At 39.8% G+C, this 16,083-nt stretch overlaps 1 protein-coding gene across 3 annotated transcripts; it reads right to left on the bottom strand.

The window, feature by feature from the left end:
- Nucleotides 1-4,939: 4,939 nt before the first annotated feature.
- Nucleotides 4,940-16,055, bottom strand: ddx5 (DEAD (Asp-Glu-Ala-Asp) box helicase 5). Of its 3 annotated transcripts, none has more exons than XM_060844759.1 (13): nucleotides 15,861-16,054; nucleotides 15,132-15,303; nucleotides 14,162-14,258; nucleotides 12,077-12,210; nucleotides 11,236-11,301; nucleotides 11,003-11,144; nucleotides 10,752-10,912; nucleotides 10,264-10,436; nucleotides 8,536-8,646; nucleotides 8,082-8,143; nucleotides 7,934-7,993; nucleotides 6,408-6,632; nucleotides 4,940-5,823 (listed from the first exon to the last, which is right to left on the bottom strand). In XM_060844759.1, exons 1-13 carry the CDS (start codon nucleotides 15,902-15,904, stop codon nucleotides 5,309-5,311), a joined length of 1,962 nt encoding a protein of 653 aa, XP_060700742.1. In that variant the 5' UTR covers nucleotides 15,905-16,054; the 3' UTR covers nucleotides 4,940-5,308. The 3 variants fall into 3 exon arrangements, 1 of the variants encoding a protein (XP_060700742.1); XR_009646059.1 differs by lacking the exon at nucleotides 4,940-5,823 and adding an exon at nucleotides 6,874-7,076 and having other exon boundaries at nucleotides 6,545-6,632; nucleotides 15,861-16,055; XR_009646060.1 differs by lacking the exons at nucleotides 4,940-5,823; nucleotides 6,408-6,632 and adding exons at nucleotides 6,672-6,738; nucleotides 6,874-7,076 and having other exon boundaries at nucleotides 15,861-16,055.
- Nucleotides 16,056-16,083: the final 28 nt, after the last annotated feature.

The following is a 16,083-nucleotide window of genomic DNA, read 5'->3' as shown; positions in this document are numbered from 1 at the left end:
GCATGTTTGATAAGATGGGACAGGATAACTTGCTTGCTTCTCGTCAAAAACCCCTCAAAATATTTTGTATTCATCCCAGTATGTTTTCAGTTCAATGGAGAGAGCATTGATAGAATCCGCTCTGGAGAACGTGTTGAGTCAGCTGTTTGTTACATTATAATATTTAGGTTGCTTTTGAAAAGAATAAAATACATTAAGGGAAGGCCTACTACAAAAGGAGTGAGAACAAATGTGGTCCAGATAATTTGCAATCATTTGATACATATTGGGTGGAATACACAATTAAGACCCAAGCTAAATATAGAATGCCTTTGGTGGCTGAAGGAGTGTGTTGGGGATATCATGCCCAAAAGTAATATTTTAATTTTTTTTAAATTTGCATTTTTATTTCAGTATATTTCTGCTAACATTTATTTTTGTTGATGCAACGCTCCACCATTGTTGTTTAAGCCATTATTGTTTTGTTGTGTTCAGTCGTGAGACATGGGTGTTGCTGGCTGGCCAGCATTTATTGCCTGTCCCTAGCTGCCATTGAGAAGGTGGTGGTGAGCTGCCTCCTTGAAAGACTGCACTCCATATACTGGAGGTAGACACACTGTGCCATTAGGGAAGGAATTCCAAGATTTCGACCCAGTGACGAAGGAATGATGATACATTTCCAAGTCAGGATGGTGAATGGCTTGGAGGATATCATGCAGATGATGGTGTTCCCATGTATCTGATGCCTTTGTCCTTCTAAATGTAAGCAGTCATGGGTTTAGAAGGTGTTGCCTCAGGATCTTTGGTGAATTTTTGTTGTGTCTCTTGTAGATATTACATACTGCTGATACTGAGTGTCAGTAGTGGAGGGAGTGGATGCTTGTAGATGGGATTTGGGCTGCTTTGTCTTGAATGGAGTCAAGCTTCTTGAATGTTGTTAGAGCTGCATCCATCCAGTCAAGTGGGGACTATTCCATCAAACTCCTAACTTGTGCCTTGTAGCTGGTAAATAGGCTTTGGGGAGTAAAGAGCTAAGCTTATTGACTGCTATATTCCTAACCTCCCACCTACACTTGTAGCAATTGTGTTTATGTGGCAGGTTCAGTCAATTTTCTGGTCAATGGTAACCCCAAGGATGTTGACAGTGGGGAAATCAGTGATGGTAACACCATTGAATGTAAAGGGGTGATGGTTATATTCTTTCATTGGAGATGGTCTTGGCACTTATGTGGTGTGAACGTTAGCTCCACTTGCTAGTCAAAGTCTGGTCATTGTCCAGCTCTTGCTGCAGTTGGAAATAGACTGCTTCAAAACCTGAGGAATCAAGAATGGTGTTGAAAATGATATATTGAGGATGGGAATATTCATGGAACCTTTTCCTGTTAGCCTAGTTGACCACCATTATTCACAATTGGATGGGCCTGGGCTGCAGATCTAATCTGTAGATTAAGCCACTTACTCCAGTCTATCACATACTGCACCTGTTGATTAGCATGCATGTAGTCCTGTGTTGTAGCATTACCAGATTGACATTTTTTTTAGGTTTGTCTTGTATTTCTCCTTACACTCTTCATTGGACCAAGATTGATTTCTTCCTGTTAGTGGTAATAGTCATGAAATTACAGATTGTACTGACTACAATTCTGCTCCTGCTGATAGCCAACAGTGTTTTATGTATGTTCAGCACAAGGATTCCTTGCTCATGTTTTACCTGATGTTATAGGGACATGAGTCAATATTGAGGACTCCTGACAGCAACTGCCTCCCAATTATATACCAATGTGCAATCACCTCTGGTGTGTCTGTCTTGATCGTGGGACAAGACACACCCAGCAATGGTGATGATGGTATCTGGGATGTTCTTTGTAAGTTATGATTCCTTGAGGACTACTGTGTCAGGCTGGTCTATGAGACTAGCCTATGGGACAACTCTCCAAAATTTGGCACAAGTTACCCCATTTGGGGGACTTTGCAGGGTTAGCAGAGCTAGGTTTGCCATTGTTATATCTGGCACCTACATCATGCTGGGCTCTCATCTAGTTTAATGTAAACTTCATAGCAGATCTGATATAACCAAATGACCGTTAAGGAGGAATCTGAGATAATACAATGCTGTGGGTGTGGAGTCATGTTGGCCAGATTAGGTTAGGAATGCAAATTTCTGACAATTGATGAGCGTTTCATAGTCACTCTTTTAATTCCAGATTTATTGATTAGATTTAAATTACACCTGCAGTCGTGGTAAAATTTGAACCAGTATTCCCAGGGCGTCAACGGGGCCTCTGGATTACTAGTCCACTAACGTTAGCATTATGCCATGATCTTTTGTAATATGGCATCTCTAGGCATAATAATAAGGGGGCAATAAAAGAATTTTGGGGGAATAAAAGAGAATTGTTATACAGAGATGGGCACAGCTGAAGCACAAAATGAGTACTTCACATCTGAAGATGTCGCTGAATTAATAGTGAAAACAAAGAATGCTTAGACACAGTTAGTATTGAAATTGCTTAAGAGCAGGTGTTAGATAGTTTGGCCATATTTAAAAGTTGATAAATGGCTATGACTAAATAAATCCAAGGATACTTTTTTAAAAGTTTGTTCATGGGATGTGGGAATTTCGGGCTACGTCAGCATTTATTGGCAATCCTATTTGTCTGAGGAGTCAATCATACTTCAGTAGGTCTGGAGTCACATGAAGGCCAGATCAGGTAAGGATGGTAAATTTCCTTTGCTAAAGAATATTAGTGATCCAGATGTGATTTTACAACGATCGACAATGGCTATAATTGCCATTAGGGTGGATTCTTAATTGTCTTTGTAAAATCAGATTTCACCTGGGAACTTTGTTAATAAACTTTGATTAGTAGTCTAGTGCCGTTAAAACTGTGCTACCATCTCTTCTGAGGGAACAAAGAAGTCTGAAAGATCATAACTAGCAGCAAGGGCAAACAATTCAGTCCCTTGAGCCAGCTCTGCCACTCAGCAAAATCGTGGCTCTTCTCAGCTCAATCTCAACTCTATTTTCCTACCTACCTTTCAACCTGTCACTAATTAAAAATCTGTTAATCTCCTTAAATTTGCTCAATGTCTCAGCAAGCATCGCACGCTGGGTAGTGAATTCCACAACTTCACAACTTTTGAAAGAAATAATTTCTTGGTATATTTATTTTAAACCTGCTGCCCCTTATCCTAAAACAAAAGCTTCTTGTTTTTGATTGCCCCACAAGAGGAAACATCCTATTTTGACAATCCCCTTTTGCATTTTATATACCTCTATTAAATCTTCTCTCATTCTTCCAAATTATAAGAGTATAGGCCTAAACTGCTTACTTCAGTTATGCACAACCTTGGTGACAACACCTGGAATAGTGTGTGCAGTTTTGATTTTTATCTGAGAAAAGGGCTGACATGCTAAGACTGCATTGGTTAGGACCACATTCACTGGCATTCAGAAGAATGGAGGGAGAAATTCTCATTTAAAGCCTGTAAAAATCCTAGTAGGACTAAACAGGTTAGGTGCAGGAAGGATGTTCCAAATGGCGAGGGAGTCCAGAACCAGGGTTGGTGAATTACAGAAAAGGTAAACTACTTTGGACAGAGATGAAGAGAAATGTCTTTGCTCAGAGTGGTGAGGTTGTAGAAGTTGCTATACAGCAAAGGTCAAAATCTTGCAAGATTAAGGAGTTGGATTTAGCACTTGGCTAAAGGGATCAAAAAAATATTGGGGAAAAGAAAGTACTGGATACTGAATTGGATGATCAGCCATGATAATGAATGCCAGAGCAGGACTGAATGGACTTCTATTTTCTAAGTTTCTAATTTGTAAACAGTGGCTCTCTTGCAAAATAAGAGTCTTGGGGTCAGACATTCAGAGTGTAACTTAAAAAAGCTAAATATCTGAACGTAGCTGATGAAGTGGGCTTGCAGGGCAATCTCAAAGTTAAGACTGAACACAGGACAGGTACTGAAATACTCAACTTTGCTCTACTTGTCTACAGTTTAAATGGTGTGGAGTTCTAGCAAACTTTCACCTTTTTAAGGAAGATTTCTAAAATAGAGCAAAGAAACCAAGTGGCACCAGTATCTTTTGACTAGAATGTGGTACAGGGAGCCATTCAAGAGAGAAGGGAAAGAAAGTAGAAATGCAGTTGTAATCAGAAATAGTGTGGTCAGGGGAATAGACACGCGGGGATAAAGATACAAAGGCTGTGTTGCTGGCCTGGTGCCTTGGTTCAAAATATCTCACTTGGACTGCAGAGGCGAGTGGAAGGGGAAAGATCTACTGGAGGTCCACATTAGGTATGAGTAATATACAAAGAGGAAGGAGGTTGTGCAGGGGGAAAAATATGAACAGCTAGAGCCTAAATTAGAAAACAACCAGAAAGTTAATAGTCTTTAGATTATTACCTGAGCCATGAGTAAAACTGAAGAGGTAAATGCACAGCTCGAAGATTGGCATGAGAGAAATGGGTTTGAATTCATTAGACATTGGCACCAGTATTGGGAAACTAGGAAGCTGTTCCAATGGGACAAGCTTCACCTGAAATCATGCTGGGACCAGAATCCTGGCAAATCATATTACTCAGGCTGTGGATAAGTGTTTTAACTAGTGTGGGGACTGGTTCACTCACATGGAAAAAGCTAAGGGTCTGGGAGACCTCAGCAGAGGTCTTTAAAATATCCAGAACAAAGAACACAGGACAGAAGGGCCTGTTTCCACACTGGAGTGAATCTAATCTGAATTTAGTCCAACAGGTTTATTTGAAAACATGCTTTGAGCATTGCTCCTTCATCAGGTGAACTTTGGCATCACTATAACCTGGTGTCATCCAACTTCTGGCAGGGTTAGATAATACACGAACATTACTTTGTCCTGGATGAGTAGTTGGTACCTCAGTTTGTGGGCAATCAACCACAAACTAAAAGTGTATTATTCATGCTCACTTATAGACTAAGGAATTTTTTGAACTTTTATTTAAAATGACACATTGGCAGTTACATACATACAGAACTCCAAGACTTTCAAACTTCCTTACTGGAAGGACATGCATCTTTACATATGCTGTGGTACTTTATGCATAAGTTAAACTTGTATAATATTAATCTGCCATTCTATTAGAAAAACCATGAACAAAAATTTCCAAGGAATGTAAAGTAATAAAAAAATTAAATAGTGGGGAAAGTGCACCAATTCTACTGCTGCACTGCAGTCTTTCCTGGAATATCAATGTATTAATATTAAAGAACTTTCTCATCCTCTCAAACAAAAAAAAGGTACAGTACAAGTCAGAAGAGAATGAAAAAACTCAACATTTAGATCAATACGTTATTTTTGCAGCCCTGCATAAGCAAGAGGCATAGGGTAACCAGTCTGCGCCTGGAAACCCATTCCCATCAAAGGCAGGGGTGCATACTGATACTGAGCACCCACAGATGGCTGTTGACCAATGCCATTGCTCTGCATGGCATTTGGACCAGAATGATTCCCTCCAAATTGCTGGACTTTGCCAGCAACAGCCTTGAAACCATTTTGACTTTGACTGCCATATGAACCTGCCCCCTGGTTCACAGATCCTGGATAACTGGAGGAGTTTCCAAACCGAGATATACTTCCAAAGCTGTTCGTTGAGCTAAATTTTCCAGAACCAAAGGAATTTTGTCCAGCTGAGGTATAATTTTGAGTGCTAAAACCATTTTCCCTGCCTCCAGGTCCATATACCCTGTCCATGCTCTCCCGGTTTCTAAAACCATTATAACCCCCACTCCTGTTGGAACTAGAGAATCTGTCTCTTCTGTCATCACGGCGATCATCTTTATATCCACCCCTACCTCTGGAACGACCTGTTTAAAACAGAATGAGTACAATTACGTAGTGACCAACACTTCAAATTTTCAAACACAACATGAATTGTTTGTATAAATTTGCATCTCTCTCCAAATGACCGGACAGGCTGTATCTGATTGTTTAACCATATCATTCAACAGAGCCTTAAATTCCAATTTTCATAAGTCATTATTTCAAGTTGCAAAATCAGGTCTAGTTATCTGCACAAATCTTCCAATCCCAACATTTTCAAAAAGCCTTTTCAGGCACACCTCCACAACAGGTGGACATGAATCTGGGTCTACTGGCTTTGAAATAGGGAGACAGTGCACCACAAGACTCTTGCTTTCCAATGTTCCCCACACCTTCCCCCTCTTCTCCCCACCACACCCCTTCCTCATCTTACCTCTGTTGGTAAATCACATTTAATTTCTACTCTGGCTTAACATCCATTAACGTAACCCTGCTCAAAGGATTACTGGAAAGCAGAAACTGTTTATCAATAGCATTACATAAAGCCAAAAAGGTTACTAAAAACCCTAAAAGTAGTTGATCGCTTACTACAAGTTTTACTTCACTGAAAAAAAACAGGTACACCTACCTGATCCTCTGTCTTCGACCATCTGAATTAGCTTTGGGTTGATAGCCTGATTTGCTTCACGAAGCACAGAGATAAGGTCATTTGCTTGCTTTATGTTGCCAGGAGTAAAGAACGTGTAAGCGGTGCCAGTTTTGGAACTGCGGGCAGTTCGCCCAATGCGGTGAATATAGTCTTCAGAGGAGTTAGGGTAGTCATAATTGATGACAAATTTCACATCTTCAACATCTGTAAAGTGTTGCAGTGTTGCAAAACCAGGTGCAAATTATGCACACCACAACAGTCAGATCAAAAACAGGAGTTAGCAAATGAGCAACCAGCAGCAGCATCATGACTGTAAAGCAAATGTTAAAAACAACCCTTAGTTCAAACCCTGTGGGAATACTACTGTGGGAAGAGAAACCAATGCACACTCCCCTTAAAACAAAAACGCAACCCAAAATCTGAGAGAGATACTTTGAGATCTTACCATTGGGAGTATGCATTCACTAGTCCATTCCCAAGTCAGCGAACTCCCCACATGTTATCAAGTGACATCCGGATGCTTCTACACAGTTGGGGCCACTTTGTACATTGTTGCCTCTTCATGTGCCATTCAGGACCTTAGAACAGTCAGGCAAGGTCCTTCCTACACATTCATGAGAAGCTCAGGATTCAGGCCACACTGCACGTCTTGCCAAGACCAAAATAGACTACAATTAAACAGAGCCCAATGGACATCTATACCCCCAAAATCTCCCTACTCAGGTTTTCCTTTTGACATCTTGTCTAGGCAAGCACTTCTAAGAAGCCAGTGTTCACTTGAGAAAATGTCTCTGTTTGGCAGGTCCTGACATGACTAATATTTACTAGGTGAGGGAGGAACTTCAAAAAGATGAGGGCATTACACTGCTAGATTAGTGTTATCTAAGCTGGGATCCACCAATCTTTCACTACCTTGTGCCAGTACTCACCAATTTCTGAAAGAGGATCTTACTGATATTAATGCTGCTCTCTCCAAAAAAATATAAACATGAAGCATTGAACAAAGTTTAACAGTTAGACACTTGTTCAGCACACTGCTATTTGGGCAAGCTCACTACAACTTGTTAAAAAAAAATGTTACAAATTTAGGCAAAGGGGAGAATGAAACTAGGGCACAATTAGGGAGTGAATAAAAGTAAACAAAAAAGGAACCAAAAGATTTAACAAAAAAAGTGGCAAGTGCTTCAAGTCATCCGGGTGAGAACAGGATTTTAGGGTGGCGGACTAATGGTTGACCATTCCGCCTTTTGAAGATTACTGGCACACAATGCTCTCTGCTCAGCATCTCTGTACTCGACTGGGTAGCTGCCAGCCGATCACATCGATTAGTCCTCCTTCCCCCTCTCGAGTCCTCGAACTGTCATGCCTAGGCCCTGCCACAAAGACTGCACCTTTACACAACTTAGAAAAAAAATGCAAAGAAATGTTAAAGAAAGCAATGATATACTTTCTTTAAATTTTTGAATAAAGTGAGGAAAAAAACAAATTGAATTGGCATTACTAACCTAAACCTCTAGATGCAACATCTGTGGCAATAAGGATTGGCGCTTTGCCTGACCGAAACTCTATTGGGAACAAATTTTAAAAAATTGTTAAGACAACAGGTGTCTGGAAATTAAAAGAGAACAAGTTGCAAATTGGGACTCCACTTACCATTTAGAACCCAGTCACGCTCTGGCTGACTCTTGTCACCATGAATGCACATTGCTGGCCATCTACAAGAAATTTAAACATGCACAGAATGTTTATTTATGTAAATGAGAATTAACAAAGCTCAACACTCAAGTTGAGCGTTCAAATCCACCACAACTGCAAACGGCTACCATCACTAACACAAAGTGCATAAGAATAGATAAGGCTAGCAAAAAGTCATTTTAGAGTTGTTTTGAAAACAAAAAGAGAAAAATACATGATACAACAGGAAAGGAGGGGTAGAGCTGGGACCAGTTCATATAGTGTGAAGCTGTTGAACTATTTTGCATCTGTGATGTCTCATATTTCCATTTTGTGTAAAACTTTAGCTAGTTTTACTATTTGACAAAGTGACGGATTATCTTACAAAAAGGACTATTTAAGCAGCATGACAACATTTAACCAGGCTACTCACCCATCTCTCCTCATTCGCCGTGTAAGCTCATCACATCTCCGTTTGGTCTCTACAAAAATTATAGTTTTGTTTTCTTTTTCACTCATTATCTCCTCCATCAACCGTAGCAGCCTAGAAAAAAAAGCAATAACCACTTAAATTATAGTGAGATTTAGACATATATAAAAAAGATCATAGCCATGTAGGTTATATGGTCCTATAACATGAGGAAGGGTTGGTCAGGAAAAAAAAATGAAGTGCTGCTTTGAACAAGGTGAGAAGTTAAGTGTTGATCTTCAGAAGAATTTGTACATGAAACAGTGTCCATGGACACCAAAATTAGATAAAACAAGTTGGCCTTCAGCCATCTATTGCAGCTCCCTTGCAATTAAATAGCCTTATGACGACAATTGTAGAGGGCTATGGTGACACTACAACCAGAGTGCAGTTTTGTCTCCACGTTTAAGAATTGCATTTGGGAAAGCAAATCTTAGCAGGACTTGTACACTTGATGGTAAGGTTCTAGGGAGTGTTGCTGAACAAAGAGACCTTGGAGTGCAGGTTCATAGCTCCTTGAAAGTGGACTCGCAGGTAGATAGGATAGTGAAGGCAACGTTTGGTATGTTTTCCTTTATTGGTTAGCGTATTGAGTACAGGAGTTGGAGGTCATGTTGCAGCTGCACAGGACATTGTTTAGGCCACTTAGAATATTGCATACAATTCTGGTCTCCTTCCTATCAGAAATATGTTGTGAAACTTGAAAGGGTTCAGAAAAGATTTACACGGATGTTGCCAGGGTTGGAGGATCTGAGCTACAGGGAGAGGCTGAACAAGCTGGGGCTGTTTTCCCTGGAGCGTTGGAGGCTGAGGGGAGACCTTATAGAAGTTTACAAAATTATGAGGGGCATGGATAGGATACCTAGACAAAGTCTTTTTCCTAGAGGGCATAGGTTTAGCGTGAGAGCGGAAAAGATATATTTAAAAAAAAAGAGAGACCTAAGGGGCAATGTTTTCACACAGAGAGTGGTACATGTATGGAATGAGCTGCCAGAAGAAGTGGTGGAGGCTGGTACAATTGCAAAATTTAAGAGGCATTTTGATGAGTATATGAATAGGAAGGTTTTAAGGGATATGGGCCGGGTGCTGGCAGGTGGGACTAGACTGGGTTGGGATATCTGGTCAGCATGGATGGGTTGGACCAAAGGGTCTGTTTCCATGCAGTACACTTGAATCTAATTAGATGTATTGGAGACTGTGAAGTTACGAATGAGTGTGGTGCTGTGTAAATTAGGTTGTTCAGACATGTACAGTAGTACTATTCTATGTTAGAGGACAATTCTCAATGCAAATATTCTAGCATAGCACAGAGGATAGGATTCAGATCAGAGCAATGGACATAAACTGAAGTTTTTCTAATGAGCTGGTAACAACAGGTGAAACCAGGTTAGTTGGTAATTATTTGACATCAAAAAAGGTCACTTGAAAGCAATTACATGATACACTAGAAGGAAAATCCAGTCATGCCTCAAATCAGGACCTGCATCCCCAAGGGTGCCCTTTCCTTGAAAATTTGAGATCATGGTTTCCTAAAGCACCTGGGTGGCTGTTCCAAGGGAAACCAAGCTCCAAATTCCTACACATTTGCCAGTACACATTCTAGACATCCCCATACAATCTAAAGGCTACAACACAGATTTATGTCATCCTGACACAGTCATGAATCCCAAACATTTTCTAAAGCTCACGTACTTATCATCTTTCTCAACTTCTTGGCACACATCAATAATCTGCAGGATGTTGTGATTAGCACTAAGTTCTAAAGCGCCGATATTAATCTGAACATATTCCTTCAAGAAATCTTCAGCCAACTGTCGAACTTCTTTGGGCCAAGTTGCACTCCACATCAAGGTCTGTCTGTCAGGCTTTAGAGAGAGAAAAAAAAATTAAGTACACAAAAAAAAAGCAGTAACAGAAATTCAGCTATACTAGTCTTTGCATCCCTACTTCCCCACCTCATTCCATCAAGACACTAATATTGGATTAAAAACAGATTGTCAATATCAAAAAAGGTTTTCTGAAGTGAACTTGCTCTATAGTGACACTCTTGGTCAACAATGAAAGTGCAATAGATATTTATTACTCATGTATTCAGGGCCATTTTAAAGCTAAATCAGTCAGACATTTTAAAGTTATTTGCAAAGTTATTTAAGTGGGGCTGTTAAGGAAAAGTCACTTACCCTGATTTGCTCAACAATTTTCCTGATCTGTGGTTCAAAACCCATGTCAAGCATGCGATCAGCCTCATCAAGTACCAGATATGTACATCTCCTTAGATTTGTTTTACCAGCTTCCAGAAAGTCAATCAATCTACCAGGTGTTGCAATACAGATTTCCACACCTATAGCACAGATGTTATTCCAAATCAATGTTTGACTGATAATGGAGAAGTGTAGTGTAGCTTATAATATTAAAGTCAAAGCAAATATACCTCGTTCAAGGTCCCGAATCTGCGGACCCTTTGGTGCACCTCCATAAATACATGTTGATTTTAGACGGGATGCTCTTCCATAATCATGTGCCACATGCTGTACTTGTTGAGCTAGTTCTCTGGTTGGCGCCAGGACCAAACACTAAAGAAAAAAAGTTTAAATGTTAGCATTTGATTATATTTCCCAGCAATCCTTGTAATACAAGAAATACACTTGAAATTTAAGAACTTACTATGGGACCATCCCCACGTTCCAGGAAAGGTTGATGATTTATGTGGACAATGGCAGGCAGCAAATACTACAAGAGAAATTAGAATTGGCAGGATTTAATATTATACTGAGTCAGTGTGTTCAGCAATATAAATAACTAATAACTGGCTAGTCAGGGTAAAAGTAGTTATGCAAGACATTCTCAGCCATCTGCTTCTAGCTTTAGGTGGGTACTAGAACCTGAGACACTCAGAATAAAGAGGCTGATCAATTTTAGGAAGACTACATTGGAGGCTCAGTCATTAACTCTGTTCAAATTGAAAAACAAATTTCTACATATTGAAAACCACCAATGAATGCAAAGGTGTAAAGTGGTTGAGTGTTGAATTCCACAGATATGCAATTTGCAACCTAAGTTACTGTACTTGACAAAAAAGTTAGAAAACAAAACTTCTACTTAACAAGAGACGTTGCATGAGATGCCACTAACTATTTAAGATTGGATTTCAGGTCCTAGCCAATTCTGCCAGTGGATAATCAGTGTCTTTAAAAAAAGATTCTACCACATGTTATTACTTTGGGAGCACACTATGATGAGACTGGCTGTTGCATCTTCTATACTTCTCACACATTTTGGTTGTAAAAGTCATTATACAAGTTACAAAGCTTCCTCATTAGTACACCATGACCCGTAAAACAATGAGAACAGATCAAGTAATCTGACAGATAAAACATTGACCAGCATTCTGAGAACACTTGTTTTTAAGAGACATGCGAGGAGAACAGAGGGGTGTGGGACATGTTAAATACTAGACTTGAATAAGAAATCAAAAACAAGTTGACAGGGCACAAATGTTACTTACAGCTAATGTTTTACCAGATCCAGTCTGGGCAATTCCAACCATATCTTTGCCACTAAGTGCAACAGGCCAACCTTGAGCTTGAATAGCAGTTGGTTCTGTGAAATTCTGCTGCATGAGAACATCCAAAACATAGGCTATAGAAGCAGAAAAAAATTTAAAAGTGTAAAACATTAAGTAACCCTAGCAAAAAAAAAGTTTCCACTTTGCCATTAACAGTAAATTTTCTATTGGCTCTAAAGAACAGACAAGATCTTCAAATACTTATCATTGTCCAAGTTACTTAGTTGACAGAACAGATGTGAACATTTAGGAGCTGTTCTCATTGTCCTTTGGAACTGAACTGTGACAATGACATTATAACTTATTAGCTAGTTTCAGGCAACTCAGAAGTTCTGGTACAACTTAGTGTTTCCAGTCCTCCTGCCATTTCCTACATTACTCCAATTATACATAAAGTTGTCAGTTTTCTTAACCTTCTTGGTGAGCTGGCTTGCATTCTCAATATCCTGATATTCAAGTGAATCAGAAAATTTCCAAGAGAATGAACACAATGGATCTGGTAAGAAAACCAATATACCATGCCCCAGAAATTTCTCCATCAGCCACAACAGTCATTCCTTACTCGAGTTCAGTGCTGCAGGCAACTCAACTTGAGGAATTCACAATCAGCCTGAATCACATCTAATATTATTTTGTATAAAAGGCACAATATAAAAATAGAATACAGGAAGGAAATGACAGGCCCACTAATACAAATATTTGTGTCATCTATAAAAAAGGTGGTGAAGTATCAGAGCATGGGAGGTGGCTAATATTGTGTCATTGTTTAAGATTGGTTAGGGATAGTCAGCATGGTTTTATGCAAGGAAAAAAAGTGTATCTTAAACTACAGACTAGTAAGTTTGAGGTGACACCAAAATTGGTGGTATCGTGGAAAGTGAAAGAATATCCAATATTATAAAGAGACCTTAAATCAATTGGATCAAGGAGTGGCAGTTCGAATTTAATCCAGATAAACTGGAGGTATTGCTAACTGGTAAAAATAAACAGGAATTATACATCTAACGTTAGGACCCAGGGCAGTGTTATGAAAGACCTCAGGGTTCAGATATATAGTTCCTTGAAATCTGCATCACATGTAGCCAGGTGGTCAAGGCAGCATTTAGCATGCTTGCCATATTGCTTAGACCTTAGAGTTAGGAATTCACAATGGGGTCATACTGGACATTGAGGCTTCATCTGAACAGTTCTGGCCATCCTGTTATAGAAAGGATAATTCTGAACTCAGGAATGGAAGATTTGGAGATGTAAAAATAGACTGGAAAGGTTGGGACTACTTTTCCCTCTCCCACAAACCTAGGATGGGGAGTGGGCATATTTTTAAGAGAGAAAAATTAAATTGTTTTTGAAAAACAATGGTGTGTAGAATGAATTGCTAGAGGAAATGGTGAATGTAGGTATAGTTACAATATTTAAGACATTTGGATAACATATTTGAATGAGCCTGTCACATTATACTGTACTCGTTGTGTATGTGACAAAGGCTCATTCAAATACATTATCCAAATGTCTTTTAAAATGTTGTAACCATACCTACATTCACCATTTCCTCTAGCAATTCATTCCACACACAAACCAATCTTGTTTTTTGTCCACCAAAAAGGTTGCCCCTCATGACCTTTGTAAAATTTCATCTCACCGTAAAATATGCCTCCGCTAACCTCTAGGATCCAGTGAAATAATTCACAACCTTTTCAATTTTATATTTCAAACCTTCCATTCCTGGTAAATCTTCTGAAGTCTCCCCATTTTAATAATTATGAGGAAATTAATGAATAGGGAAGATTAAAGGATATGGACACAGTCAGGTAGACTAGTTTAGTTTGGGAACATGGTCAGCATGGACTGATTGGACCGAAGTGTCTGTTTCCCTGCTGTACAACTCTTGATGTTATAACAACCAGAGTACAACTTTACCTCAAAAAAAAGTAGTTTCATCACAATCAGGTCACTTGTAATAAAAAAAAGTTAAAAATTTAAGTGTACAGTCATAGGTGCTCTAGTGCATTTTTATTCCATACTTACTTGGAAAACTTGCTTCAACAAAGTTGAAAACTGGTTTAGGGCAACCAAGTCCTTTTACTGTGATTTCTTTGCTTCTTCTATATTGTTCAATTTCTTGCTGCAATAATTAACAATAGTATCAGATCAAATTTAAAATTAAATATTCATCTACCTAACCTCAACCCTAGTCAATTACAGGAGTGTTCCAACCTGCCATAAAACCAACCAAGACAACTGTGATGGCTGGAAGTCAAACAAAAACAAACTGCGTTAAAAAAGCTTCAGATTGGTCTGAAGGAGGGTCACTGGGGCCAAAACATTATTTCTCTCCATAAGTGCTGCCAGACCGGCAGAGTTTTTCCAGCAATTAGTTTCTGTTTCTAAATCGGTCATCCGTTGCGATATAGCCCCCATAGTATCAAGTCACAGCTTAAAATACATAATCAGTTACGTATCTGCAATGGGAAAACTGAAAACTTGATCGGCATGAAAGCTTACTTACTCGGATGTACATTTCAAATCAGTTTAACTGACTGAAACAAGTACAAGAACCACTGAGTAATACTTCCTCATTTAAAAGTGAAAGATAAATGTCTGTAAATTCTCCCTTGCCTGTTAGATTATGTCCACCAGGGGGATGCCAAACATTAGCTGAGAATAAACTGCACCTACTGTTATCTGTTCAGCAGTCATATATATTTCAGTGGGCGGGGAAAGATGGCCCTTTCGTGACTAATAAGAATGAATCATCGGCCCACTAAGAATAACCCATCAGCTACAACCGTCATCCCAACATCCTCTACCACCTTTGCCAAGTCAAACTACGTTTCCTTTATTGTCTCCCTTAAAAGGAAAAAGTGAACTTTCAAATGAAAGGAGCTACCATTTTTTCGGGGACTAACGATTCAATTTTCGACTATATCTCACCACACATACAATATACAGGAGGTTTAAGAATAGCGGAGAAAGAGAGAATGCCAGCCAGTCCTACCACAGGTCGGTTCATCACATCTACGTGCTCGACGTAGAAGTTCTTCTCGAATTTGGGCAGCTCGTCCAGGTCCCATTTTCTTTTCCTCAGCTTCTCCCCCGGCTGCCCGAATTTCCTACCGGGAGGAGGCGCGTTCCTGCTACCGCCGAAGCGAGGTCCACCCGAACCGAATCTGGAATATTGATTTTGCAAGGGGGGGGGGGGGTTAACAAAAAAAAACTTACGTTTTCTTAAATAAAGGAAAAGCGACCGATTTTTTTAAAAAAAAAAGAAATAAAGCCTCTAGACACAGAGGACTCCGTAAGCTCTTCACTAGATATCTTTAACACCCACCGATCCACTTTGCAGCCACCCCACCATCACCATAAAGACAGCATCTCCCGGCCATTTTAGATATAGTACAAGCGAGAAACCTACAAACACGAGGTCAAGTGGGACATCGAAATATAGGGATAAACAACAGACCCCGGCAAGACTGAAATAAATGGAAAGTTGGACGAATATTTAAATGACTAGAGCCGCCCCCCCCCCCAAAGAAAATCTCAATTTCTTCTAAGAATTCTTTTTGGTAAAATTACGGTCCACACGCCAGCTAGGATTTTGTTCAATCGGACCGCGTGGCACCAGCTTCTTCTCAGCCTCCAGAACGGAACCGGCTTTTTTTTTTAAAAAAAGCTGAACAAGAATCGAACACGCATTTTTCGACAGAAAATAAAATCACAAACTCACCCGCCACGCTCCCGACTGCGATCACCTCTATCGTAACCAGGCATCACGAAAAAGCGGCGAAGAGGGTAGCAAACCGAGATACTTGACGCTCGATGTGGAGCTGAGCGTGTGATGGAGCGAAAAGAAGGAAGCCGGCTGGAACCTGAAGCTAAAATGCCGGTTCCTTGTCCGCCTTTAGTCAAAGCCGGCAGAGGGAGAGCCCGGAACTTATTCCGCATATCCC

Source organism: Hemiscyllium ocellatum, chromosome 25 (assembly GCF_020745735.1).
Source record: "Hemiscyllium ocellatum isolate sHemOce1 chromosome 25, sHemOce1.pat.X.cur, whole genome shotgun sequence".
In the NCBI taxonomy this organism is placed as follows: domain Eukaryota; kingdom Metazoa; phylum Chordata; class Chondrichthyes; order Orectolobiformes; family Hemiscylliidae; genus Hemiscyllium; species Hemiscyllium ocellatum.
Note: the sequence above shows the minus strand (reverse complement) of the source record. Positions and strands in the feature narration are given on the sequence as shown.

What these genes read in the sequence shown, in the direction of transcription:
- ddx5 (XM_060844759.1), bottom strand. Translation starts at nt 15,904, where the DNA reads ATGCCTGGTTACGATAGAGGTGATCGCAGTCGGGAGCGTGGCGG. An exon ending in TGTTGAAGCAAGTTTTCCAA is followed by an intron (nt 12,211 to 14,161) that starts GTAAGTATGGAA and finishes CTGCTTCTATAG; the next exon opens with CCTATGTTTTGGATGTTCTC. An exon ending in GATTCGGGACCTTGAACGAG is followed by an intron (nt 10,913 to 11,002) that starts GTATATTTGCTT and finishes TCTGTGCTATAG; the next exon opens with GTGTGGAAATCTGTATTGCA.